The sequence below is a fragment of the Wolffia australiana genome, chromosome 17, assembly GCF_029677425.1.
Source record: "Wolffia australiana isolate 7733 chromosome 17, ASM2967742v1".
NCBI lineage: Eukaryota > Viridiplantae > Streptophyta > Magnoliopsida > Alismatales > Araceae > Wolffia > Wolffia australiana.
This window is the reverse complement of record NC_135851.1, coordinates 11533835-11560195: the sequence shown is the minus strand read 5'-3', so window position 1 is coordinate 11560195 and position 26361 is coordinate 11533835. Positions and strand designations below refer to the sequence as shown.

The 26361-nt window shown below is 38.4% G+C and overlaps 2 protein-coding genes across 2 annotated transcripts; both read right to left on the bottom strand.

The window, feature by feature from the left end:
• Positions 1 to 4938: 4938 nt before the first annotated feature.
• Positions 4939 to 5626, bottom strand: OHP (one helix protein). Its single transcript, XM_078589357.1, has 2 exons — positions 5317 to 5626; positions 4939 to 5237 (listed from the first exon to the last, which is right to left on the bottom strand). Exons 1-2 carry the CDS (start codon positions 5440 to 5442, stop codon positions 5046 to 5048), a joined length of 318 nt encoding a protein of 105 aa, XP_078445483.1. The 5' UTR covers positions 5443 to 5626; the 3' UTR covers positions 4939 to 5045.
• A 10052-nt stretch (positions 5627 to 15678) lies between these two features.
• LOC144714513 (ATP binding microtubule motor family protein) lies at positions 15679 to 22053 on the bottom strand. Its single transcript, XM_078589262.1, has 17 exons — positions 21714 to 22053; positions 21391 to 21556; positions 21116 to 21319; positions 20650 to 20821; positions 20365 to 20570; positions 19996 to 20282; positions 19877 to 19919; positions 19713 to 19784; positions 19530 to 19619; positions 18887 to 18964; positions 18769 to 18817; positions 17365 to 17561; positions 17228 to 17274; positions 16291 to 16312; positions 16133 to 16201; positions 16022 to 16060; positions 15679 to 15934 (listed from the first exon to the last, which is right to left on the bottom strand). The coding sequence occupies exons 1-17, from the start codon at positions 21929 to 21931 to the stop codon at positions 15890 to 15892; spliced, it is 2004 nt and encodes a 667-aa protein (XP_078445388.1). The 5' UTR covers positions 21932 to 22053; the 3' UTR covers positions 15679 to 15889.
• Positions 22054 to 26361: the final 4308 nt, after the last annotated feature.

Genomic DNA, 26361 nt, shown 5'->3' with positions numbered 1-26361 from the left:
AACCTTGAATATGTGGATATTTCTAGAGGCCAGACATGCAAATGTATGGCTTCAAAACACTCTTCAAAGGATCAAGTAGGGTTTGACGGTCCCGGTCCGGTCCGTACTTTTAGCAAGGACCTAAACCTTACCTAAGGATCAGTCCGGTTCCAGTCCCGGTGCGGTCCCCATCCAGTCATGTTGTCTGGTCAAAGTTGAAGAACAAAAAGTCAGGATAAAAAATGGTATGGACCTCTCATCAATGGCAAAGTTTGTTTCAAAGTCACTTATGAAGCCGATCTTGAAAAATGAAAAGAAGAATAAAATGAAAACAGAAGAAGAAAAGAAGATGAACAAGAATAATTGAACAATGAAAGAAGAATTAAAGAAGAAAAGAAGATCAAAAGGAAGAAGGTAAAGAAACATAATGAGAAATAAGAAAATCAGGAGAAAGAGGAAGAAGGAAACAGTGGGAAAAAGGTAACGAAGAAGAAAAAATAAAAGAAGACTTGAAAAGGAGAAGAATAAGAAGAATAAAATAAGAAGAAAAGAGGATGGAAAGAAAATGGAAAGAAGAAGAAAGAAGAATAAAATAAGAAGACAAGAATATTAAAAACGAGGAGAAAAAGAAAGCAAAAGAAGAGCGGATGATGAAAAGAAGAATAAAATAAAAAGAGAAGAAGCCTAAAAGAAATGAAGAAAACTTGGCAAAGTAGAGTGTAGAGTGGAGAAACCTAACATAGCTTGAAATACAATGAAAGAAACTTGACAAAGTTGGAGGAGAGAAAAAAAACAAGGTTAAACTAAACATTCTCAAGATTGAGAGCAAGAAAGAGGGACTCAATGAGTGAAAGAGAGAGAACGTGAGAGAGAGAGAGCGAGCGCACGAGAGAGAATGGGAGAGTGAGAAGAGAGTATGCGAGAGAGAGAGAACGGGAGAGAGAGAGCGAGACAGAACGGGAGAAAGAGAGAGAGAGAACAGGAGAAAGAGAGAGAGGATGGGATAGAGAGAACGGGAGAGAGAGCGCTTGCGAGAGAAAGAGAGAGAGAGAGAGAGAGAGAGAGAACGGGAGAGAGAGCGAGCGGGAGAGGGAGAGAGCGTGAGAGAGAGAGAGAGAGAACGGGAGAGAGAGCGAGCGGGAGAGGGAGAGAGCGTGAGAGAGAGAGAGAGAAAGAGAGAACAGGAGAGAGAGAGAACGGGAGAGGGAGTATGAGAGAGAGAGAGAGGGAGTGTGCGAGAGAGAACGGGAGAGCGAGAGTGAGAGAGAGAGAGAGAGAGCGAGAGCATGAGAGAGAGAGAGAGAACGGGAGAGAGAGAGAAAGAGCATGAGAGAGAAAGCGAGAGAAGGAGAGAGAGAGAAAGCGAGGGAAAAAGGGGGGGGACGCGACCGGGCAGTGGAACACGATGGGTGGAGGGGGAAGCAGGGATTATTTATTTATTTATTTATTTATTTATTTATTTTAATCCGGTCACAGTCCGGTTTGACCATCGGATGGGATCCGGCCCAAATGGCCGGTCCACCCTAAAATGGTGGACCGACGGTCCCGGTTTGGTCCGGTCCGACCAGTCCCCAGTCCAGAATGTCAAACCTTAGAATCAATTCAAGGGTGAAACAAGTTCACCACAGGGTACACAAATTTTAATTTATTTTAGAGATTAATTTGAGATTGATTTCAGCTTCTGCACGTTAGAAAAGCATTTTCGAAGCCTATGGCTCTAAACCCCAAAAAGTAAACCTCAAATTACAGAGAGAGAGAGAGAGAGATGGGTCTCAAATGTTGAGAGGATATGAGTCAAGGAGTTTCAATATCACAATACTTTCTCGCTTTCTCCTAATGGATCATCCTATTTAAAGGAAACAAGAAGGGAAAGATGGGTAGGCTCTATGGAAGGTGTTGGCTTATGGAGCTCTGGTTTCGTGCATGAAAAATAATTTTTCAATGAAACAGAAAATAAAGATCAATTAAAAATTGATCTCTAAAAAGAACTAAACTTTCTGATAACTTGTGGGAAACTTGTTCCACCCTTGTCTTGCTCCTTGCGAGAGTATTCTGAAGCCATGCATGTGTTGGACCTCTAGGATTATCCACACAATCGTGGGGCTCTTGGATTTCCACTTTTTCTTCTCTAACTCTTCTCACAATCAAGACTCTCTTTATGGTAGAGGGAGAAAAAGAGAAGGAACAAAAAGGGGCGCCCAGCTTTTGATAGCCTAGGTGCCTAAAATGGGTGCCCCTCTCCTATTTATACTTGACAATTTTCTCAAAAGTCCCTTAAATAAAGTATATATACCCATGTCCTTTTAATATTGTGTGTGTGACCCTCTAGGTCCATGTATCATTCTAGTTAATAACTTTAATGGCCCAATAACAATTATTAGCTAACCTTATTACTTAACTATGTCAATATACAGATTAATTATCTAATGATCAATTTAACCTAATCGAGAGGTTAAGTTCCTAGCCCGTGGAGGGCCAATATACACTTCCATGCTATAGAAGATATAGAGTATTCAGTAAAATCTCTAATAGAACCTTTACTATAATTGGTTATTGTATATGTATAATCGTTCATCTACGTAAGACTCTTGAATGACTTAGGGTATGATTAATCATCAAACCCTAATCCTTCATTCAATTTGTACTGATGCATAACAAGATAAATGAAGAATGGCCAGGGATTCAAATATGCCATCTTACTTGAGTCAATATCCTTTTATAATGAGGGCAGATGGTCAAACGTATTAAAAAGTACATGGAGGCGATTGAGTTTTTTCATTCAATCACCTCCATGTACTTTTTAATACATCTGATCTATGAGTTATTTGAATCCTGTAATTTAGACATAAGTAGTAGTCAAAATATAGTTGTTCCTCCACTAGATGTCCTTGGTGGTCTTTTGTCAACGGATCACTTATATAATAGTGACATGAATCAACCTTACGGGCAGTTAGGTATAATATCACTATGATCCATATGGATCAATTCACTAAATTCTTTCTCTAAAGAGCACCCGCAGTCTATCCTTATGTCTCCACCCTAACGGCCATAGGAACCGCCATACTTATCGTATAAGTATGATCATATAGTGATATTCTATTCTGAAAATTTGATGCCCATATTGACTATCCATCGAATAGGAATGCTCATAATACATGTGTAAAGACTAGTGATCATTGTATAGCATGTGTAAATATTTCTTTTCAATGAACTGAAAAAAATATGGTGGTGTGATTAGCTTGACAGCTACATAATATCCATCATAATGTCGGGGATTGTATCAAAGTAATACATGTTGTTTGTAATAGAGATTTCCTATTGATTCTAGTATCCATGATATCCAATATCTCAAATATAGAATATCAGATCCTTGGTACAATTGTAGATATCATGTCAGCTATTAGATATTGCTACAAAAAAAGAGTGTCATTATCGATAATGTATATCATTATTAGACATTAGTGTCCTTAACGGAAAGTCCTTTTGGATTATCACATCGGATCAACTTGAGATAATGTAATTTTACAACTAGTGATCTGCACTACCAGCTTAAGCCACTTTCTAGTCAATGGCTCCCAGTGGAAGCCAGTGTTGAGAGCCAGTTTCCACTTAGGAAACATGTTCCCTCCCCCCATTGTTCGAAAATGCATTGGTTAGGGAATAACCTGATAGATTTTTAGTTTACAATTTTATAAAATCCATATTGTAATACATTTAAGTTATAACCCTATGATAAGACAGTAAGTTACTACCCAATATCAATGACAGATATCTGATATCCATAATGATATTTGATGCTGACATCCATATTAAAATAAATAATGAGTAGTGATATTGGTATTGGGTATCAATATCCGGCATTGACATCTGGCATACTGTAAAAAGAGGGGAAAACTATAAAGGATTTAATTTTAATGTATCTTTTGTTTGAGAAAGCTCTTGGATATTGGTCATATCAAATATAATAGAGGACATTTTTTCTGAGAAAAGTGATTTGTAAAACTAAGGAGATCATTGTGTACAATAGAATGCAATTGACTATAAGTTCTAAACCTTATTACATGTCAGAAAGGCTTCTCAAGATATATCTTCATTTGACCATTCCAATTCGTCACTGTATCTATAATGGGGATGGGGTAGCATTTCACTCTCGAAAACCTTAACTTGATAGTACTCAGTCAACTATTATATTGAAGAGTATCTGAAATACTATTAAATTTGGATGACAGTTTATTAACATATCATCATTCATAAAAAAGCTTGTCATGAGATCTGCAATTATGGGATGAAATTTTTTTAATATCCTGAAATAAGCTTATTTTTTTCCAGAGACAATTACACTAGGATGCTATATATGCCCATATCTTTGATTTTCAAATACAAACTTGGACTCAACCGGGATTAACTGAGTCTTGTACTGAGCTGAATTTGAAAAAATCATGTGACAACGTTGAGGTGGTTGCCAACAATGAGAGGGACGATGGACGTACATTACTATTTAATAGGTTGAAGACATTAGAATGCCGATTTAATAGGGTCTAACTAATGAACTAGAAATGTTTTCCAAATTCTCAATAGAAGGGCTGAAGTCACCATAAATATGAACAAATACAACATCATCACTATCTTTTGGAAACATCTTAAAAAGCACCATCAAAAGTTTCATAAGAAGTTGAAGAGCACGGAGAATAAATTATGACCAGTGATCAATGAGTTACTATCCTTCATCCGAACGGCAATATTTCACAGTTCTCAACCCAGAACAGACGCAATAAGAAAATTTGCAGTTCGTATGTCATTCTGACTCAATGGGAACTTAATTCGACTTCGATATTATAGATGACATGAATGAAACCGGTCTTGATTCGTGAAAGATGATTGTAACTTTGTTGGAAAATATGCACCCGAAAAGTATCTCAATCACCTTTGGTGAAACCCACTCGAAGAACTCCCAATTCAAGAAGATAATGCACCGCTTTCAAATTTCAATTGAAATGAAAAGGGGGTCGATTTCGATTCTTGAAAACAAACCTTTTTTTTTTTTCCATTTGCTATAGAACGCAAGATCAGAGAGGGAGATCTAAGCCTTTGCCGATTTCAACGCCGATCATGGTGAGAATTCCCTTGTGGAGAATCAGCTCAACGATGAAGGTGCCGATGAGGCCGATCATGCAAGCCCTCGAATTCCATACCTCCGCCGTCGTGGTGAAGCCCCAGAACGCCTGAGTCAGCTTCGGCTCCGTCTTGGGCATCCCCACCTAGAAGAAACAAAACGAGAAATTGTAACCTAGAAGAAGGAGAGGAAATCTAGGGTTTTTTTTCCCCCGGCGGACTTACTCCGGCGGGGAGCTTGGCGGCGCGGACGGTGAGCGATCTCGGCCGCGGGCCGGCGGCGCTCCGGCGGCGGAGCAGCGACGACGGCGACGACGACGGCGGAGCAATGGCGGAGGAGAGAATCGACATGGGTCACGCGCCTTCTTCCTTGTCTTTCGCTCTTCTCTCTCGCTCGATCTCTGTCGTTGGCGCAGCTCGGCTATGGTGAAGAAGCTCGAGGACCAGGACTTTATCGCTCGCGGTGCTGAGCTATGCCCGCCGATGATGATCAGCGGCGACGAATGGACGAGATTCGCGCGGAATCGGATGGGGGAAGCGCTGCCACGGCGGGTCAATGCGAACATCCTATTTAAATAATGCGTTTTATTTGTGTGACTTATAAAAGCGCCTGTTAATGAGAGCCAAATCTTTTATAATTCCAGGACTTTGGTTCTAGAAATTAAAACTTCTATCCAAAGAGAGTTTGAGGATGGAGGAGATAAAACCTTGTTTTTTTTTGTCCTCATCAGTATATGTTTTCTAACAGTTTGTTTATCGCCAAAAGCCTCCTAGGATTATGCTGCTGATTAAATTTGAGTAAATTTTCATGGTGCTGATTATATTTTCTTGACATGGCTTAAGCTTTTTGTCCTGAAACATGACATTTACCGCTCATTTGTCAGATTCTTGGTTATTCTGGTACCATCTTACGATAATTTCAAGTTTCTTATCATTGTCATCTCAAAAGAAATAGCAAAATTAATCAGCGAATTCAATTTGAATTTCACTGGTCTATATCTGTGTATTGTGTCACTAAGATCATCTTGTTGTGATTTCCTACAAAATTAATTTTTTGTATTTTTATTTTTTTCCTATTGTGATAAATAATGATAAAACAAGTGAGATTAATAAGATATCTTTTGCCAGGCTTCATTCACTCACCTTCCTATTAACCATCTTTGTAGTATTTCATTTTCTTTCTGATCTATAAATTATATTTAAGTCATTAGATATACAGATCATTAGATAAATTATATTTAAGCCATTAGATATATAGATCATTAGATCTCATATACTACATAGATATGTATCGTTCTAATCATATAATTTACATAAAATATATACATATATCCCTTATCTAAATAATATATTTATCTTCTTATTCAATTAATAATACTTATAGATTACTTAATTACGTGCACATTTATTCTTCCTACTTATTCACTCTGTTTGTTATTTGATATTTTATTTTATTGATATAAATGATTATTTAAGTATCTAATCAATATAATAAATATATCCATTTATCTTGTCATAATTACGATGATATTTTTCAACATTTTTTTACAATTACTAGTAATTTCTTCTGCTTCTATATTTCATATTATATTTTCATTCATTATCACTCCTGAATTCATGTATTTATATTATTTAAGATATCATTTGTCACTCATATAATTTATCTTTAGTTTCTATTGTTGCTTCTTAATATTTACTATGTTAAATCCTTACTAGATATGATTACTTTATTGACATGTTTCATAAATCACCATATTTTTACTATCGTATTTTATATTTTCCTAGACTAATTTAATAGTATACCAACCCTCCTATAATATTACTTCTGTCCTGGTAAGCATCACATTCACTACACCTTCAAATAACCTCTTTTTACTAAAGTTTTCTGAGTTCATTATAACTGAAAACTTGTTAACACGTATAGTTATAAAAAAATGTCTATACATGGTTTATTTATTTTTAATTTTTATTTTAGAATTATCTATTTCATGTCCAACATTAAATTACCTCTTCTTTGTATTACAAATTATTTCATACATATTACTATCCTACAAAATTTCTTATACTTATTAATCATTGTTTTTTATTATTTAAAGTATCATATTAGTATCATTTATTTTAAATTTATTTTACATCAAATATTTTTATTATGGATGTTATTCAAACTACTCTGAGTTTTCTTACTGGATATGGAGGACTCTGGGATAGCATGTGACCTTGTGGTGCCCAAAATTGATCTTGCAATGCCCTTATGAATCAAAGGGTTATTGTTCCAAAAGTTTATGTAGGCGCGTTATGTTCAAAAAATACCCCAATACACATGTACCCAAATCATACATGACTAATAGATAGGAAAAATTATCAGAGGATCCATACCATGGAGTGCTAAATTCACTTAGCTGACATCGTGCATCTCTATGGAGTGATCTTTGCTCAACAAGTCCAATGCTGATCAAGAAAGAGGGAGTCCTTGCCTACACAATTTTCAAGCATTGTCATGTGTAATATCCATGGTGATGGAGATATATATCAGGATGAGGCTTCATTCCACCCATCCACACTCCTGCACATGTGATTAGTGTTGGGTTCTAGAGGCCTTGACATGGATGAATAAATCAAACTATTCCACAGCAGAAGACTTGAACGGAATTGAACGACATCGATAAAATTATGCAACGAAGTACCTTTGCATGGATCGCATCCGTGATTTCTTGGATCCCGGAGTGAGACGAGTCCAGCTGCTCAAGTTTGCAGCCTCTAGAAGTATCCACACGATCCTCGACATGTCAAATCTCCTCCTTCTCGTGACAAGCCCCATTCTACCTCCGCCGTTGTCATTACATCATTCTGATCGCATCGGGCATGGAGAGGGGTGTAGGGAGAGTGGACAAGAAGTGGAAGGCCCTTGAACAAGGAGAGTGGAGAAGAGGGGTGTAGGGAGAGGGAGAGTGGAGCAGAAGTGGCCCAATAACCTTTATTTGCCTTCCAAATTAACTATATCATCATATAGATTAGTTAACCTCGGATCGATTTAACCCAATCTATAGGTCAAGTCTCCAACACATGGGGGGCCAAGCTACACCTCGTGATCTAGAAGATACAAAGGAGTATGTATCGACTCACTCATGGAATATGTTCATCATTGATTACCGTGTATGTATAGTCCCTCATCCACTTGATACTCCTTGGACGACTTAGGGTATGCTCAACTGTCAAACCCTACTCGGTCATCCAAGTTAGTATTTGATGGCGAAGCCCTCAAATTATCTAAGTTTCTTTTTCCTAGGTTTAGGTTAAATTTTCATTTCTAGTTAGGGTTTCCCTTTGTTCCTCATGGGGCCTATATATAGGACCCCTAGGTTAAGGAAAAGAGAAGTCTTGAGATTGAAATTTTTGGAACAAGAGTGAGTTAGAGAGAGTTTGAAGAAGGTGGGGTCGCCGCCGTCGTCGGCCCCTTTCGGCCAACGCCCGTGCGCGCTCCCCCTCCGGCCTCCGCCTCCGCGTGCACCCGCAGCCACCACGCGCGCTGCCCGCCGTGTTGCGCCACACAGCCGCGCCACGCCGCCCTCCACGTCGCACCTCACAGCCGCGCCAGGCCGCCCCGCCCCGCCCCGCCGCGCCGCACCCGCGCCGCTGCGTCAAGCCGCCACGCGCGTTGCCGCTGTGTCGCGCCGCCCCGCCACGCCCGCGCGGCCTCGCCGCACCGCCGTAGTTGCCGCGAGCACTACCGTCGCGCCCCAAGCCGCGCCGCCCCGCCGTATCGTCGTGCCGCCGTGCCCTCGCCGCGCAGCCTCGCCCACTCCGCGCCGTCGCGCTGGCCCTGGAACGTGTCGTCATGTCGCCTCGCCGAGCCGCAACGGCCCGAGCCGCGCCACCGCGCGCCATGGGCTCCACCGGCCGGCCTAGTGGATCAACCCACCCATTGAGTCGGCACCAGCCGGCCAGGCCCACCAGACCCAGCCCAGCCTGCACCACGTGCCTCGAGGAGCTGCAACCTGTGCCCCAAGGCGTCGCTGCAACTGGATGCCTTGCACACGTCCCCAGGTGCTGCCACGTCAGCCCTAGCTCCTAGATGGGCCCGTCATATTGGGCTGCTAGCCCAATAAGCCTTCGGGGGCCAGCCCACTAGGGACCGCGGCCTAGTTCCACAGTCCACACCGCGGTTGCCCGCGGCCCGGTCCGCAGCCAGTTCGCGGCCCTGCTCGCAACCCAGCCACCGCCGCCGCTGCTCGCCTCCGCCGCCGCTACCGCCGCCGCCGCCGCTATCGCCTCCGGCCTCGCCGCCGCCTTCGGCGCCGCCCGTCGCCGCCCGCCGCCACCGCCATCGCCGTTACTACTCGCAACCCCGTCGCCGGCACACCATCATCGACGTCTATCGCGTCAATGTTGCCATGTCACCTGCCGAACGTCGCCAACCGGACGCCGTCCGTTGCCACCCTCGGCCGCCACCCGCCGCTGTCCTCGGCTGCCGCCGCCACCTGCTGTTGTTGCCCGCCACCGCCCGCTGATGCCCTCGGCCGCCGCCGCCGCCCTCGACCACCGCCGCCTCCGGTCACCGCTCGCCGCTCGCCGTCGTCCATGGCCCGCTGCTCATCGCCGCCCTCGGACACCGCCCACCGCCACCTTGGCCGCCGCGCACCACCGCCCTCGCCCGCCACCCGTCGCCGTCCTCGGCCGCTGCCTTCCGCTGCCCTCGGCCGTCGTATGCCACCGTACCGTTCGCTGACGTCCCGTCATCAGGCCGGCGGATCTGCCCGCCCACTGGTCGTCGGGCCTACCAACGCCTCGACCACTACCACGTGGGGCGCAGACCAGGTGGAGATAGCGACACCCCCTGGCGTCATCCAATTGAGGACCCCGCGCAGGACCTTTTCGGGACACACCTTAGAGCGGGACGTGCGGTCCTAGACGATCGTCCCTGAGTAGGACGAGCGGATCACGCGCCCACCGTAGGACGTCACCGACGTTGTCCTACATCAGTATTGATTCCTTCGGGAATCATCGGAGAACTCTTCTCTGATATTTCACTACTTTGGCCAAGGACTTCATTGCATCATCTTCCTTGAGTTGTCACCTCTTATACAGAGGGCAGACGATCCCATCTCAACCACCCAATCGTCTTCGTGAACTTCTTGATGTACCCGAACTAAGACCGTTTAGAATCCCATGATTAGAGACTAGTTGGCCAAAGTCAAAGTACAACCGTTCCTCCACAAGATGTCTTGGGTGTCTCAAGTCTAAGGACCACTTACACAACCATGACGTGAATCGACCTGATTGACAGCTCATTATAATACCATTCAGGGATTCGTACCGATCAATTCAGTGAACTCTTTCCACTAAAGAACACCCACTATCTATCCTTAGTGTCTCCACACTAATGGCTATGGGACCGACCATACTCATCATATGAGTGAGGCTAGATAGTGATATTCTGTCCAGATACTTCGATGTACTTCTCACATATCCTTTGAATAGGAATCTTTAGAACACATGATTAATGACTAGTGATCTCTGCATTACGATCTCATCATAATTCACTAAGTCTGATCATGTATTCATGGACTTCATTATAAGCATCGCATGTGCACTATAATGAATATGGTGTATTAACGAACATAGAACGAGATGTGGAATGTGTGATTGGTTTGTCGGCCACATATATTTCCATCAATTAGTTAATGGAATGAGCCTTTCGAGAAGAGATTGTACCATATGCATATAGATCCAAAATTCAACTCTGACTTAGTTAGAATTAACTCTCAATTTGATTGAAAACCTTTATACAAGATGCAGATAGATCAAAATCCAAATAAAAAGAGTTTAAGGTTGTTCTAGGTTTTATTGTAATTAGAGTATTTTATTATTTGTTCCCTCAATTCCTCTTCTGATGGTAATTCATGATAAATGGAGGTAGGAAATATGATATGCAAGTTAAAAAAATTAGATTATGATACGTTTCATTTAATTAATCAAACCATGAATCAAGTTCAATAGTATTTACTCTTCCCTTGTTTTTATACTCAAATCAGACAAAATTAAGCTATATTTTCATAATTCTCTGCATTAGGTAAATTTAGAGGAGGTGCATAGGATTGTGAGCGTTCTTAATCTAAAAAATTTTAAAAGTAAATGAAAAGAAAAATACTATGTGAGGAACTCAATTAAATTTGTCTTTGATCCAATAAGTACTAGGTACTTAGTAAACCTACTTGAAAAAAACAAGAAGGGTAAATACTTTGTGTTACTCTATGTAGAAAATATCGTATATAATACTATGTGTTGGTAAATGCATATTAGTGAGTGTGTTCATATCCATATGGTCATTATATATGATAAAGGAGTAGTTGAAATCAAGAAGTGTATATAAATATGCCAGAAATTATGTGGTTGTCATTTACTTTCAAAATATGTTAAAGGATTTGATTAATTAACCTCACACCAGAATAATAATGAATAAAAAATATTATTATTCTATGAATTAAAACATGATATAAAATTATTTATAAAAACCTAAAGGGGATGAATTTAAATTTATGAAAATCAATTTGTATTCATTATTATTCTAGTGTTATGTTTATTAATGGAATCTTTGTTTCACATGAATCCTTGAATGGTATTATACCTAAGCACCAATAATGATGATATAGGCCACATTCACGTAAGTTGTCCTATAACTCAAGACATCAGAGGAATGTTGTGAATGGATGGATATGTTTTGACTATGACCTAAATGTCTGTAATGAAGGGATTCTATTATTCTCTGCTCTAATATAGAAAGAAGTAGACAAAAGGACAAGATGGGATCAACTACCTCAATATAAAAGGACAATGACACAAGGAATAAGATGAATTAATTCCGAGGCCAGGGTGGTGGAGATATTGGATAATATCTTCTCCAATCATCTCTGTTATTGATCAATATTAACCGGAATGAAGGATTAGATTTTGATGATTAAACATGCCCTAAGTTTTTTATGAGTATCACACAGATGAACGATTATAAGTGTGAAAACTAATGGCAGTAAAGGTTTATTTACTACCATATATCTTCTAGAGCACAAATGTAGCTTCGAAACCCTCAAGCTATAAACTTAAGCTATCGATTTGGTTGAATTAATCCTTGATTAGTTTAAATATGCATATCTAGTTACTCAATAGGTTTATCGATAAATGTAATTGAGGCACTAAAGTGTCTTAGGGGGTCACACAAAATATATAATATGGACATTGGTGGATATACATAGTTTATGAGGACTTTAATGAAAATCTCCATAATACATATCAGTAGGGGAGCACCCATTTTAGGTGCCCATGCCAGCAAAAATTGATACTAAATGGTGAGAAGATAAAAAAGATCTTCGAGAAGGATGTTTTCAAGAAGAGATGCATTGTTCTTTTGATCATGTGGATACTTCTAGAGGTCAGGAATGTGATAGGGATAAAAATGAGAGTGGTATCAGTTCCATACAAGGTGATGTGATAATTTTATGTTTTAAGCATAAAAATGATTTTATTTCTATCATTTCTTTTGCAAAAATTATTTTTAGACAGCCAATCAAACCCATACAACCTAAATATATATATATATATATATACATATATATATATATATACGACTATTTGATAGCATACTTAATATTACATTAGTTTCATGAATTTACATTTTTTCATTAAAATGATCATATATGGGTGTTATCAAGCTGAAAAATAACTAAGTCAATTTTTTAGAATGATACTAGATTTATATGGATTTGGTTTTTTTAAATTTCTTGACATCATATTCGTAAAGAAAATAACTTCATGACATAATATATTTTCTAGGTGTCCATTTAAATGTTTTTAAAATTTTATGATTTAACAGCCCTAATAAGTATTGCAATCATACTTATATAGATTATAACCAATAGGTCCATGAGTTGATCCCAAATCATTAGGAAAAAATTGACATTAGAGATTCAAACTTATGATGTTATAGAACGCTATTAATGATTTTTTTTACTTCCTCATGTGTGGGGCAATGAAAAAGTAGGAAAGTTCAGAAATTGATCGTAATAAATTTTATGGGAAAAATAAAAAATCAAATCCAATAAATTTACAACAAAATGACAACATTATAGATACATGTGGCAGCATGAGAAAATTTCCAAACTAAAATCCAAAAATATACCATAAATTGACACCAATATCGATACATGTGGCAACATGAGAACAAGTCTAAATTAAAGTCTAAGAAATATACCATAAATTGACACCATTGACAATACATGTGGTGATACTAGATTATCCTTAAAGGAAAAATCAGTGTCAAATGAGGACTCCAAGGCACACCTCAGCATAGAATGAGCTATTTTCTATAAAATAAATCAAATTTAATAAAAAAATAATTAAACATATTTCAAAATAATTGTTCAGTTTTGAAAAATATCAACTGTATTTAACCTAATTTATCCAGATCTGTTTGAATAATTTAAATAATTTTAATGAAGTTTAGAGCAATAAAAGAACTAAGAATTCTAATAGGGACAGGAGAGTGCAATGTTGGGACGTGGAGTAATAATCACAAATAACAAGTCAATATTGAGGATAAATTAAGGTATGCTTAATTATTTAAATAATCAGATATCCATGTTACTAAATCAAAAAAATGATTTATTACATTTTTCTTAGGAAGTTCCAGTTTTCCTCAATTTTATGGTATTATAATAGAATATTTCTAAAATTCATGAAATATATTTTTAGATCTATTCAATACTTCTAAGGGATATTATATTTTTATAATGAATATTTTAGTTTACCCCTATTTTCTGGTATTTATGGAATTTTATAAGTAATGATTTTTTTAATTTATAAAAATATTAAAAATTTCCGTCCAACATTCCACTTATTTTTTGAAAAAAATCATTTTTTGAATTTAATGATGATATAGGCCACATTCATGTAAGTTGTCCTATAACTCAAGACATCAGAGACATCTTGTGAATGGATGGATATTTTTTGAAATAAAATTTAAAATTTATCAAAATACTTTTAATGTTTATTACAATATTTTTCAAATCCTGTTTTGTCAATTTTTTGGATGCTTTACGGAATTTTCCGAGATTAAATTCATAAAAAAATATTGTATGAGTTTTCAAATATAAATTTTTAATGATATTTTTGTATATGCTGAGTTCTATGATATTTCTGGTCTTCCTAACATTTTGTCTCATATTGGTAATACACCACATGACTCTAGGAAGGGAGCAAAAATTAGAGGAGAATTTTTTTTATCAAATCTTATTTTTCTCAACTTTTGGATATTTTATGAATTTTTTGACATTAAACTCAAAAAGAAAATAATGTATAATGTTTCAAATACAGTTTTTTGAATTTATTTTAGTATTCTATGAGTTCTTTGATTTTTCTGTCTTCCTAAAATTTTATGCCATATTGGTAATCCTCCACACTAGAGGAGGAACAAAAACTAGAGTGAGAAAATTGGATGGGTCAGATTTCTCAAAGTCCAAATGAAGATATTTAGCGCTTCAGAAGGAATTCTAGGCTTCACATTTAATGATATTTTCATCTTTACCTTCTCTATCTATCCATGGTGTTGGAAATAAATGTGCTTTCTAAATTTAGCATCATGAAATTCAACAAAATATCACAAAATTGAGAAAAGATAGAACATTCAAAACATGTATTCAAATTTTGTAAGGTTAAATAGCATGCATTTATTATCATTTCAATGGAAAATAAACTTATAGAGTACATGAAATTACAAATAAAATTCACATGTTACTTGTGGTTATAACCATGCAATCAAATTCATTATGTAAATTCCGACAACTTCCTAAATGCCTCATCATTATCATATCTTATTATTCCACATTCCCCCCCCCCCCCTATCCCAAAAATAAATTTTGAATATTTTTGCTATTACACACATACAAATCTTCTATTCACAATATCTGCACCTTATACCTCCTCTGAACCATGTCTGGGGGCCCTCCATCCTTCCACTTTTCATTCATAATACATAATTATCAACTGCTCATCTCAATATCATAGAGAGCTATCTATTTCTTATCTAATAATATATCCCTTCTCATTAATCACTATTTTAAAATATACTAATTTCATAATCTTTGTTCCACGTGGAAATGACCCTCTCTGGTCACTATCTAATAATATTGTGGAGGCTCAATGTATTATCTGCATACTAATGATTGAGTCGATCTGCATACTAATGATTGAGTCAATTAGCAAAAACAATTTAAGCACCTTAAATTGATTTTAATCACTATACCATAGTAATCTATTGAGAGGATTTCCCCCCTTCGCTTTGTGTTACTAAATACCTCACCAAATAGTTTTTCTTGAGAAAAGGACACCATACACATTACAAATTTAAGCCACGTAGGAAATGTGATAAATCACAAAAATAATAAAGAAAAGCGGCCTTTACATCATCGTCATGGTTAATCTGTAAATGCATAAATACACTCAAAAGAAAAACTTATCTGATGATGTAAAGGCCGCTTGTCAGAGAACTAATATCCACCATCATGGAGACTAAGAGAGATTATTTTCCAACATGTATCATTTTCCCAAATAAAATTAGAACCTTAATTCAGTCGGCCAAGTTTACTACAACTAGACTGAGATGATGACAAGGCATCGTCTTCTTAAATCATAGACGAGTAACATTTTTTTAAAAACACAATGCTGAACATTAGCTAATTATATTAAAATGGAAACATAAAACATAACAGCAACCGCGATATTGCCATGTTACCTTATCATGCGTGGCCTTTCACCCAAAAATTCGCCTCGCTGTACCCTTAAAGATGTTGTGAACCTACGCAAGAATGAAGAGTCAGTTGTTTGAATGACTTTTAAAATTTTTGTTTTCGCCGTTTTAATATAACCTTGAGAAGGGATTTACCTGTTTAGTTGAAAGACCAATTTTCTCCAGGTCATTTAACTGTGAGATAAGATGATGAATGATTAGGGTTCTAAGTTCTAGGAGTAACTTTGGCCTAAAGATTTAACTCACCGTTTTCAGAGGTTGGGGTGTCTCCTCTCTTAGCTCGATAATATAGTCTGCCCTTTTCTGGCCAATTCCCTTGAATTAAAGCGGAAACGGAAAAGGCAGATCATTATTATTTCTTGAGACAGAGAGAAAGTAATTATTCATTTGGAAATTTGATTTACCTTTAGTGCAAGAAGCTCCTCTCTGCAAAGTGGAACAAAAAGAAGAATTCCAATCAGAGTAGAATAATGTGGAATGAAGTTAAATTTATCTTCAGAGTACGAAGCTCCTCTCTACCGGATGAAAATAAATAAACGAAGAGGGAAACATTTTTATTTTCGACAATCTATTTTGCATAAAAAATATTTTATTTCTTTTCTATTGTTCTATTTCGCATAAAAATAGATTTTTTCAGCAAGTTTTTTCCTAATTTTGCAGCCCATTGAGAATTAAACTAGTCGTAACATCATGGATTGAAGAAAATTATAATCTCTGGTCAAAGTTTATTTTCTATATTTGAGATTGGATCTCTGGTGGAAGTTTTTTCTACTTTGGCGACCCGCTGCATCATAAGTGTGAATAAAACCATTACACTATGGATGGAAGGCTAGGGATTTATCTTCAGATCAAGAAGCTCCTCTCTACATGTATGAACAATAGAAAAAAAGAAAGAAATAAAGAAAGAAAGAAAAAGATTCTGATTTTTGAAAATTGACTTTGCATAAAAAATCATAATCTCTGATACTGGATTTTTATAGTTTGACTATGGATGGAGGGCTAGGGATTTATCTTCAGATCAAGAATCTCCTCTCTACACGTATGAACAAAAGTAAAAAAGAAAGAAAGAAAAAAATTCTGAATTTTGAAAATTAACTTCGCATAAAAAATCATAATCTCTGATACAGGATTTTTATAGTTTGACAACCCACTGAGAATCAAAAAATCTCGTGTTGCATCAAGCAAGAATATACTCACTGCTGAACGAAAAAATTAAAAAAATGTTATACTTTTTATTTAAATTTTTACTCTACATCAAAAATCAAAATTTCCGATGGAAGTTTGCTTATTTGGCGACCCATTGAAAAAAGAAATTAAAAAATGCTGCATCAAATTATGTACCTGCTGGCAGTGTTCAAAAACTCAAGGTACTCTTGGACGAGGGAGTCCTGCCAGAAAATGCGTCAACAGATAATGCCATAAAATATGATACTACAAACAATTGAATAAAAATTTAAGTCCTAAGAAAAGAACACTACCTTCAGCTTTGAGCTCAGAACGGTAAACCTATGCAGCGGAGTACCACCTTCGTAAGATGTCTTGGGCGTTTTGGGCTCAAATGGAAGGACGGTTGGTCGGTTGCATTCCACTGGGGAGAATACTCTCCTAGCCGGGCTTACCATCTCTCCAGCACTTTTCTCGAACTTTCCTGCATTCTCCTTCTCTGCAGATAAGTCTGCCCAATAACAAATTATTCAGAGACCAAACCAATAGCTGACTCAAGTGCGACATGTCCCATTAACGTTGACCGTTGACGTTCAAAATTCAGTCAGCGACACCGAACTATGGTGATTGACTTTGGCTTGACTATGGTTGGACATTTAGAACCTAGGTCTTCCATTTGAGGGTGGACCGGTTGGTCAGAGCAGGTTAAGGTCCAAGTGTCCAACTATTAAATATTTAGTTAATTTTTTTTGTAAAACTCATTATGTTGATACAAATTTTACCTGACCATCAACATAAATTTTCTACTTTGTGTTCGGCATTGACAAGTCAACCTGACCTGACCTAACATAAACGGACTGGAACTGGATCTAGAATTCGGTAAAGTTTAGGTCTTTGCAAGAAACCCGGACCGACACGTCAAACACTAGGCTTGACTACACCTATCAGAAGACGATGATGAATGTGTCATCGTCATTGTCCTCAGCATCAGTGAAGTTTTACAATTCCATTAGCATCATCCTGCGATGATGTTATCGTCATCATCTCTGAGAGATAATGAGACAGTCTCCTCATCCTGGCAAGGATGAATGATGGGAAAGGTGATCGATGACACAACATCATCCTCTCGTCATTCAGCTAAAGTTGAAAAATGCCTCGGACGAGTGACGTGACGGGATGTCACTCGGACGACTGTCACGGATGACGGCCTTGACGGATTTTTAAAAATGTCCAAAAAAGCTTAAAAATGACCACGTAGTGTCGTTAACTCAATTTCTTGGCATTTGGCAGAAAAGTCCCTGCATTAATTCGCGCGCGCAAAAGGATGCTGTCCAAAGATAATTGGAGATATGCCCTTCCAATCATCTCTCCTCCGCATGGTTGTTTTTCCCGTCACACGTGACGGTGACACCGTCCCGTGACGCGGACGTGACGGGGACACCACAAAACATGACGGAAACGTGAACGTGACAGATTTTTCTGATATCCTCGGACGTGTGACCGGACGATAATGTGACCAAACTTTTGTCACGTCCCTCCGTCACGGATTGTCGTCTGTCCCATCACGTCCCGGATGTGCCATTCCCTAGTCAGCATCATCGACAGTGTCAACAAGGTTGGTGACGTTGATGGTTTAAGGACGGTTAATGGGGAGCTGAACCCTAAAATGCTGATGTTACTTAAGTTGTATTGAAGTTGGTAATGGGTTGGTGAAATACCAGAAGGCAGCCCTGCGCACGCTGTTCCCACGGAATCAGATGGGGGTTCCTGAGAAAGGCAGGAGTTATAACCGGATCATCAGGAAAAAAGATAAATACATATTTTAATTGAGCTTACCTCAAATTCTCTGTTGGACGGGAGGTTGCAGGATGAAGTTTCCTTATCTCCTTCGTTTTCCTCATTTGATGAAGCTTCCTGTCAGAGAAAACGTTTACAATGACCAATGATGAGGACGCAGAACTCAACGGATAAAAAAGTGGATGGATGAATTGACGTATAGTATACATAGATAATAAATAGAGACAGAGATTGGTAGATGGATGTATGGATAGATTTGTAGATAAATAGAGAGAGAGAGAGATAGAAGAATGCATGGATGGATGGAGGGATGGGCAGATTTATAGATGTGTAGATGAATAGAGAGAGAGAGAGATAGAAGAATGCATGGATGGATGGAGGGATGGGCAGATTTATAGATGTGTAGATGAATAGAGAGAGAGAGAGATAGAAGAATGCATGGATGGATGGAGGGATGGGTAGATTTATAGATGTGTAGATAAATCGAGAGAGAGAGAGAAATAGAAGAATGCATGGATGGATGGAGTGATTTATAGATGGGTAGATAAACAGAGAGAGAGAGAGACGAATAGAAGAATGCATGGATGGATGGCGGGATGGATAGAGTTATGGATGTGTCGATAAATAGAGAGAGAGAGCGAGAGAGATAAATTCATGGATGGAGAGAGAAAGAGAGACGGACAGGGAGGGAGGGATTTGACTGCAGATTAAGGTTTCGAAATTCGGATATAATCTCGTTTCTTGGGTTCACTTCGTCTTCCCAATTGCTTTTCTGCAAGTCAAACCGTAGGTCCAAGTAAGCCGAATTCATTATCTTTTTTGAGGCACCTGACGCGTCATAAAAATACACTATTGCAATCCCTACCTCCAAAAATACCGCGTCATTCCTCCGCGAAGGTCCACCTGGCATTGACGAGGCACAAGACGAGGAACATCTCTGATAAAAATGAATGAACGACCAACATAAATCAGGAATTATAATCGTTCCAACACAATTAAAAATATTCTTCCTATCCATCCGTTACTTACTTCTTGGGAGGGCAAAACAGGCGCCGCGCAATCAAACAATTTCCTGAGAAGAACGTTAAACAGAAAAATACACTTAAAAGAGTATTCCTCCAAAGAAAATCATTCTGATTACAACATACCTTCCCTTAACAAACACCTCATCCTTCACCATCACTCTTGAAGCAGCCCGCGCAGAGGCCGGTTTCTTCGCGCTCAAATGAGCAGGAGTTCTTGCCGAGACCGGGGAGAAGAGCCCTGAATTCTTCGTCTTGCTCTTCGATTCAAGCCAGGCCCTAAGCTTCGCCTCCATGTCAATCTTCACCTTCGGAGTCTCAGTCTTGAAATCTTGACCAACATAGTTGCTAACATGGCGGGATCGTGCAGCCAAACTCACGGTATGAACAGCTTCGTGGTACGAAGCCGGGTTCTATTTGCAGTTTCAAATCTAACATAAGCTAGAATGCAAAAAAGTTAAGAAATTTACGAGGAAAAATGAAAATTGTTCTTACAAGGCATGCAATCATCAGCGCGAGGCTCGTTCCCCCCAGAGAGTCCTGCAGAATGCGGGTCAGCTTGCTCTCTCTGTATGGAATTCGCTGTTCGTTGTTGTTGAGCGCGTATATAACGTTTGAAAGGACAAAGAGCGATTGATTGATCTTCGCACTCTCCAAAAGCCGAACCCCATCGTTTCCCGTTTTCCTGTTGTCCTCGTTCCCTGAAATTTCCAATTTTGTTGAGAGAAGATTGTATAAATTTTAAAATTAATGTTTTTTGATCGGTGAAACTGATGAAACCTGCCAAGTCGATGAGATTTAGCTTCCCCGCGACGCCTCCACGGCAGACAGTGATCGATACCACCGCGTGACTTCTGCTGGAAGCGTCGTTCAGGCCGGTGTGAGCGATTTTCCTCCTCTGTACCCCTGAACTGAAGATCTGAGCAAACTCCTCCATCGATCGCACTGCTACCTGCAACATTCCGAGAAATTACAATTCGGTATCCCAAGAGGATGATCATAGGTTGTTTGTATTAGGTTTGATTTCTCGTGGGCATGCATTAAAAAAATATGGGATAAAGACATTTAGATATGGGGTTTAATTATGAGTAGAAACGAAGTCCATTCCAATGATATGATGAGCATCATTCCAATTGGACAGAGGTATGGTTTGTCGTTTATAAACTTCACATGATTCGTTCTTGAGAATTGGCGCAAGACTCGAAAAGATACAACCTTTTGTTATAGAGATTACAATTAGGTGTACCTTTGAAAGTCCTTTCATGTGAACTTGCCCATCTTTGTCCTCCAAAACCATGATTTCCTTGGCCTTTGGTTCTAACAGGTCGTAGCACCGGTCGAGGTAAATCTCGTAGAAAGCGATCTCGATTGAACAGCTTGAATCCCCTCGGCATTGAGACAAAATATTTGACATGGATAACGGAATCAAGCCTGGCTGGCAATCCGTCCCCTGCGTTTGTCTCAGAAGAGGTCAATCTCAGTCACCGCAGATGCAATGACGATGAAATACAAGTAGATTACCTGCATAGTGTAGGTTTTTCCGCTGCCGGTCGCGCCATAAGCGAAGACCGTGGCATTGAGTCCTTGCAAAACACCGGAAATCAAATTGCTGACCTCTCCATTAAAAATGGTCTCCAGTGGATTATCTTGCCCGAAAAAGGAATCCAGCTTGAAGCATTCGCTCCGGCTAAGGAACAAGTCAGATACATCAGACATGAAGCACAAATTTACACAAATTCACAACGTATGAGCACAAATTTTCACAAATATACACAAATGCCCAACGTATGAGCACATATTTACACAAATATACACAAATTCACAACGTACGAGCACAAATTTACCTGGACCATTGATCCTTAATATGAACAGTGATTTCTTCATCAGGAAGGCGATCCGAGCTCCCGTCGACGACAGAGACGCAGGGGATGAGTTTGTGGTCGGATTCGAGCTCCGATTGGATGAATGGGCGTACCCTCACGACCACTCTGACTTGGGAGTTTCCGCGGGGGACAACTTTCGAAGAAATCAAAGACCCCGGCGTTGGTGTTTGAGTCGCCATGATCGCGATCGAGAGGAGATCCAAAAATCGCCAGGAACGAGATCGAGAACGAAGAACAGAAATGGCGGGTCTGTCAAAGAGCAAGAGAGAGGGAAAGATAGCCGTTACTTCCAGATCTTGAATTCAAAAAGCTCGACTATTTAGTTCGAATTCGAAATAGGCGGCTGTTACTGCACCGCGGAGAATCCATACATCACGCGTTATCCAATGAGCAGCCGACGTTTGTCCCGTGTCAGATGCTTACAAGATGACGTGTCTCGAGGTGCAAGTTATCCCGCGGATCATTTAAAATGCGGAAATTCCATGATTTCAATTATCGCGCATTAATTTAAGGATAAATATTTTTTTTCATCATTTTTTATTCGAATACATTTATATTTTCTACCCGGTCAAGATTTCTATTGCAGAAATTACTTGATCTTTGTTTGGATTTGGAGTTTCAATGCTACAGATTAGATATTTACTTTTACGGCTGGTCCTGTTCAGTTTTATCTAATTAGTATTTTTGGAGGAATTAAAATTGAAGATACAATTGGGGTGACCCTCAGAAACTTTTTTGAAATATTACAAGGATTTTTTTTAGACATTTTAAGAAGCGAATCATAAGATAGATTAGAGGGGGGCATCTGGTTTACTTAACTAGATTACTCGCAATAAATTGTGCATTTATTTGAGTGAATCCCAGATTTCCTTATGAAAGACAAAAGAACATGTTAGAGAAGATGTTGCCACATATGTTGGGCATGCCTCCATTGATTATGTACAAAGAAAATAATAGCCCAAATGCAAGGTGATAAAGGGTCTATCTAATGTCACCGAAGGTTCTAAACGGCCAGAACCACGCGTGCAAGTTTTTCCTGAAAGAGCAAACACAAGAATTCAAGTCATCCATAAACTAATGAGAGGTTTTCATTTGTCGGGCCCTAAAATGAAGCATAATGAGCTAAAAATGAAATCAAATGATACAATGTGTACTTGCTATATGTTCGCAAGGGTTCATTATATCATCTATACCCGACATTAGGCCTTGTTTAGGTGCTTTAATGCTTTACTTAGGTGACATCTTAATGCTTTACTTAGGTGCTAGTCCAACATATTAAAAATTTGTCACATATTCTCTTTCTTCTCATTGTTAGAAATTATTATTACATGACGCTATGTATTAAGATATTATTTATCACTCTCTGAGATAAAAAGATTTAGAGGTGTATTTTTCAAACCTGTCTTTTCGAAAGTGATTGTTCTTTGTAATTAACATTAGTATCATGGAAGGTTTGATACAGGCTGTAACAAGTATCAAGGTTGCCGTAACTTTGGAGGTGAATATGATATTAAATTTAAGACTTTTGAGGGGATAATATTAATCTTATGGAAATATGTAGTGAAATCTTATGTGATGGGACATATCGTGAGAATGTGATAAGTAGTATTCAAAGGACCCCAAATTAAGATCTAGGAGATCGGCTAGACGAGCGGCTTTCAATGTTGGAGGGTTATTCACTTAGTTTGAAGTTTATGTTTGATCGAATTCAACAGTGCGTAATCATTTGACAAAAAGATAAAACTCTAGAGCTTTCAATGCACAACATACGAATGAAATCTAGATCTCAATTATATAAAAAAGTATGCATCATAATTCATAATTTTATTTTTTAAAATGAGCAATGAAGAAAATTAATTGAGACCTTGAAGCAACATATGCTGAAATCATGAATAATATGAGATGTCTACAGTAGGCGAACTCATTTATCAAGACAAGAAACTATGGATTCAACAAATTTGATTAAATATTTTGTCCAAATATCTGTTAAAATCACGAGCCAGATGAGTTTCTAGGGAAATCATATTGAAATTAATAAAAAAGAAACTAATATTTATCTCTAGTAGAATCCACAAGTTGCACACTATTCAGTGAGTGCACAACTCGTCTTCTCACAACATCCATCAAGATCTAGGAGATGGAGGACACAATTGTCATTCTAAATAGAAAGGTAATTAACTAAATGGCTGTGAGTTTATATTCAAGTGAGTTCAATGATTTTTAATCATTGTAGAAAATTATATAAAAACTAGCTGCTTATTCACTGTATACTAAAAAGATTCAGATCGGATGAATAAAAATTGGGCATGTGAATTGTAAATAGTCATTGGTTATCCACATGATCAACGTTGGGCATGTGTCCCTCTGATATGAGTCCATATCTTCGTGAATTATGGGAGTAGAAGTGTGCACTCCAAACGAAACAAAAAATCCCTTGTCATTGTGCTTGTTTTTAAATATATACCATGGTTTAAGATAAGTTAAGTGTGTTTGAGTATGCATCTACATTAGAAGCCTTCTGGACATAGTTGGATTATTATCCTCCTGCGTATGATCCTGATTCATAAGAAAGAGCTCATGAGTTGGAGGACCAAGTACACAAGTTTGTATCTAGACTAGGTCCTCAGTTTGATACCATAGAAACTATTAATCAACAGAGACAATGTACCCATGTTTGAAGAAGCTTCCAGCATGACCCAAAAGAAGAAAGTCAGATGAAATCTTTTAGAGCTACCATGTCTCTTGATGGATACTAATGCCTTCAGTTTACATGGATTAACTCGAAAAATGGTCTTTTATGATGAACCTCCACATCCACAATAATTAATGAATCATCTATATCAGTATGGAGGAGTTTACCCTAAAGCCAACCTATGGTGTTCCCATTTTCAGCAACCTTGTCATACCATTGATACTTCTTGGAACATTCTATTGCGTCATCCGTCCACAACCTAGGCATTCTATGGTTTGTCTTAAGAGAAAATTTCTCCTTGGACATATGGATCATTCCTTACTGTTGTGCAACAAAAAATAGAAGAAGTTTGGATTCTAGACTTAAGGGTGACTCATCATAAGTCCCATAATAAGAACTTATTTATTCAATATACGCAATACACAGTCAAGAGGAAAGTACTCACTACTAGTGTACATCAAAATCATATTATTGTATATGGAGTTACAGGGATTCCTGGAATAAAAAAGAAAAGCTGAGCCAGCCTTTCATGTTCCCCACATGTCAGCAAACATCATTTCTGTTAGTCAATTGCAAAAGCATATTCCACATTATATATCATTCATTAAATATGACTTTATTCGTCTGAACAAGGTGACAGACTAGAGGATTGGGCTAAGCTTCTCAAGCAGTTGGGACATCCGGTTTTTAACTCTCTTCTTTACCTGTTTCCTTGTCTTCATTGGGTTTAAGGAGCTGACCTATGTTTGTAAAACATGCCAGTTGGATAAACATTTTCCCTCTAACAATAACAGTACTTCAAAAAAGGAAGGCTCATCTATTTGATCTCATTCAATGATTTTTGGGGGTCATCTCAAAAAATCAATAATGACTGTAACAAATGGTAATCACATTCGTTGATGATTGCGCTTAGATGACTTGGGTATACTTGGTTCCAGTACACTTGAGTCTGTATCGTTTATTATAAATGCATTAAATACTTCTGCATTTCGTATAAATATAAATACGTGCATTATAATATCGTTTATTATAAATGCATGATACCGCTAGAGATTAATACATGCATTAAATACTTTTGGTCAGATAATCCTGACTTTATGAATGATACACGGATGATTATTTTTTTTTGCATTTCAAGGAATAATTCATGAAACCTCCAGCATCAATAACCCCCAACAAAAGCGAGTAATCAAGGAAAAGAAAAAACCGTCTCTTAGAAGTTACTAGGACGCTACTCTTCTAGAATAACATGCTGACCAATACCCATATTGTAAACTAGTGGTCTACCTCCATTTTTTTGGGGAAACTTCTAGTGGGGGAAATGAAATCTCATCTTCCCTTAGGTTGATGAATGTCTGGTCTCCCACTAAAGGGGTTTGGTTGCACGGCCAATGTCCAAAAATCTTGTTCGCAAAGAGTTTCACCAGGGCCCTAAAATGGAATTTTGTGTGCCACTTAATGGCCCCAAAGAATCATTATTATGACCCTACTTTAAAATGATATTCCATTATAAATGATGTCAAATGTGACAAAATATTCTTTCTTATCAATCTGGGAACAAAGGAACTCAAGAGGAGCTATCGATCATCAAAGAATTGGTGACCCACCCTGAAGAAAATGAAAGATTGTCTGCCCATGCTTCAAGAGGAAGCAACAAGAAATTGAACTATCTACGGTCAAGGGAACAACACATTAAACACGAGGGAGAAATTTCCAGTCAGCCTTCTCAAAGTTTCATGGGACCCAGAGAAAAAGGAGAATATCCCATCCAGCTTTATGTTTCCCCTATGAATCTCTTGGTTCTTTACCAGGCATTCATGTCTAAGTTGGATCTTGGTTCAAATTCCAACATAAATATTGTGACTTTCCAAGATTCAAAGAGGAAAGGGCTATTGAAGAAGAAACGATGACATTACG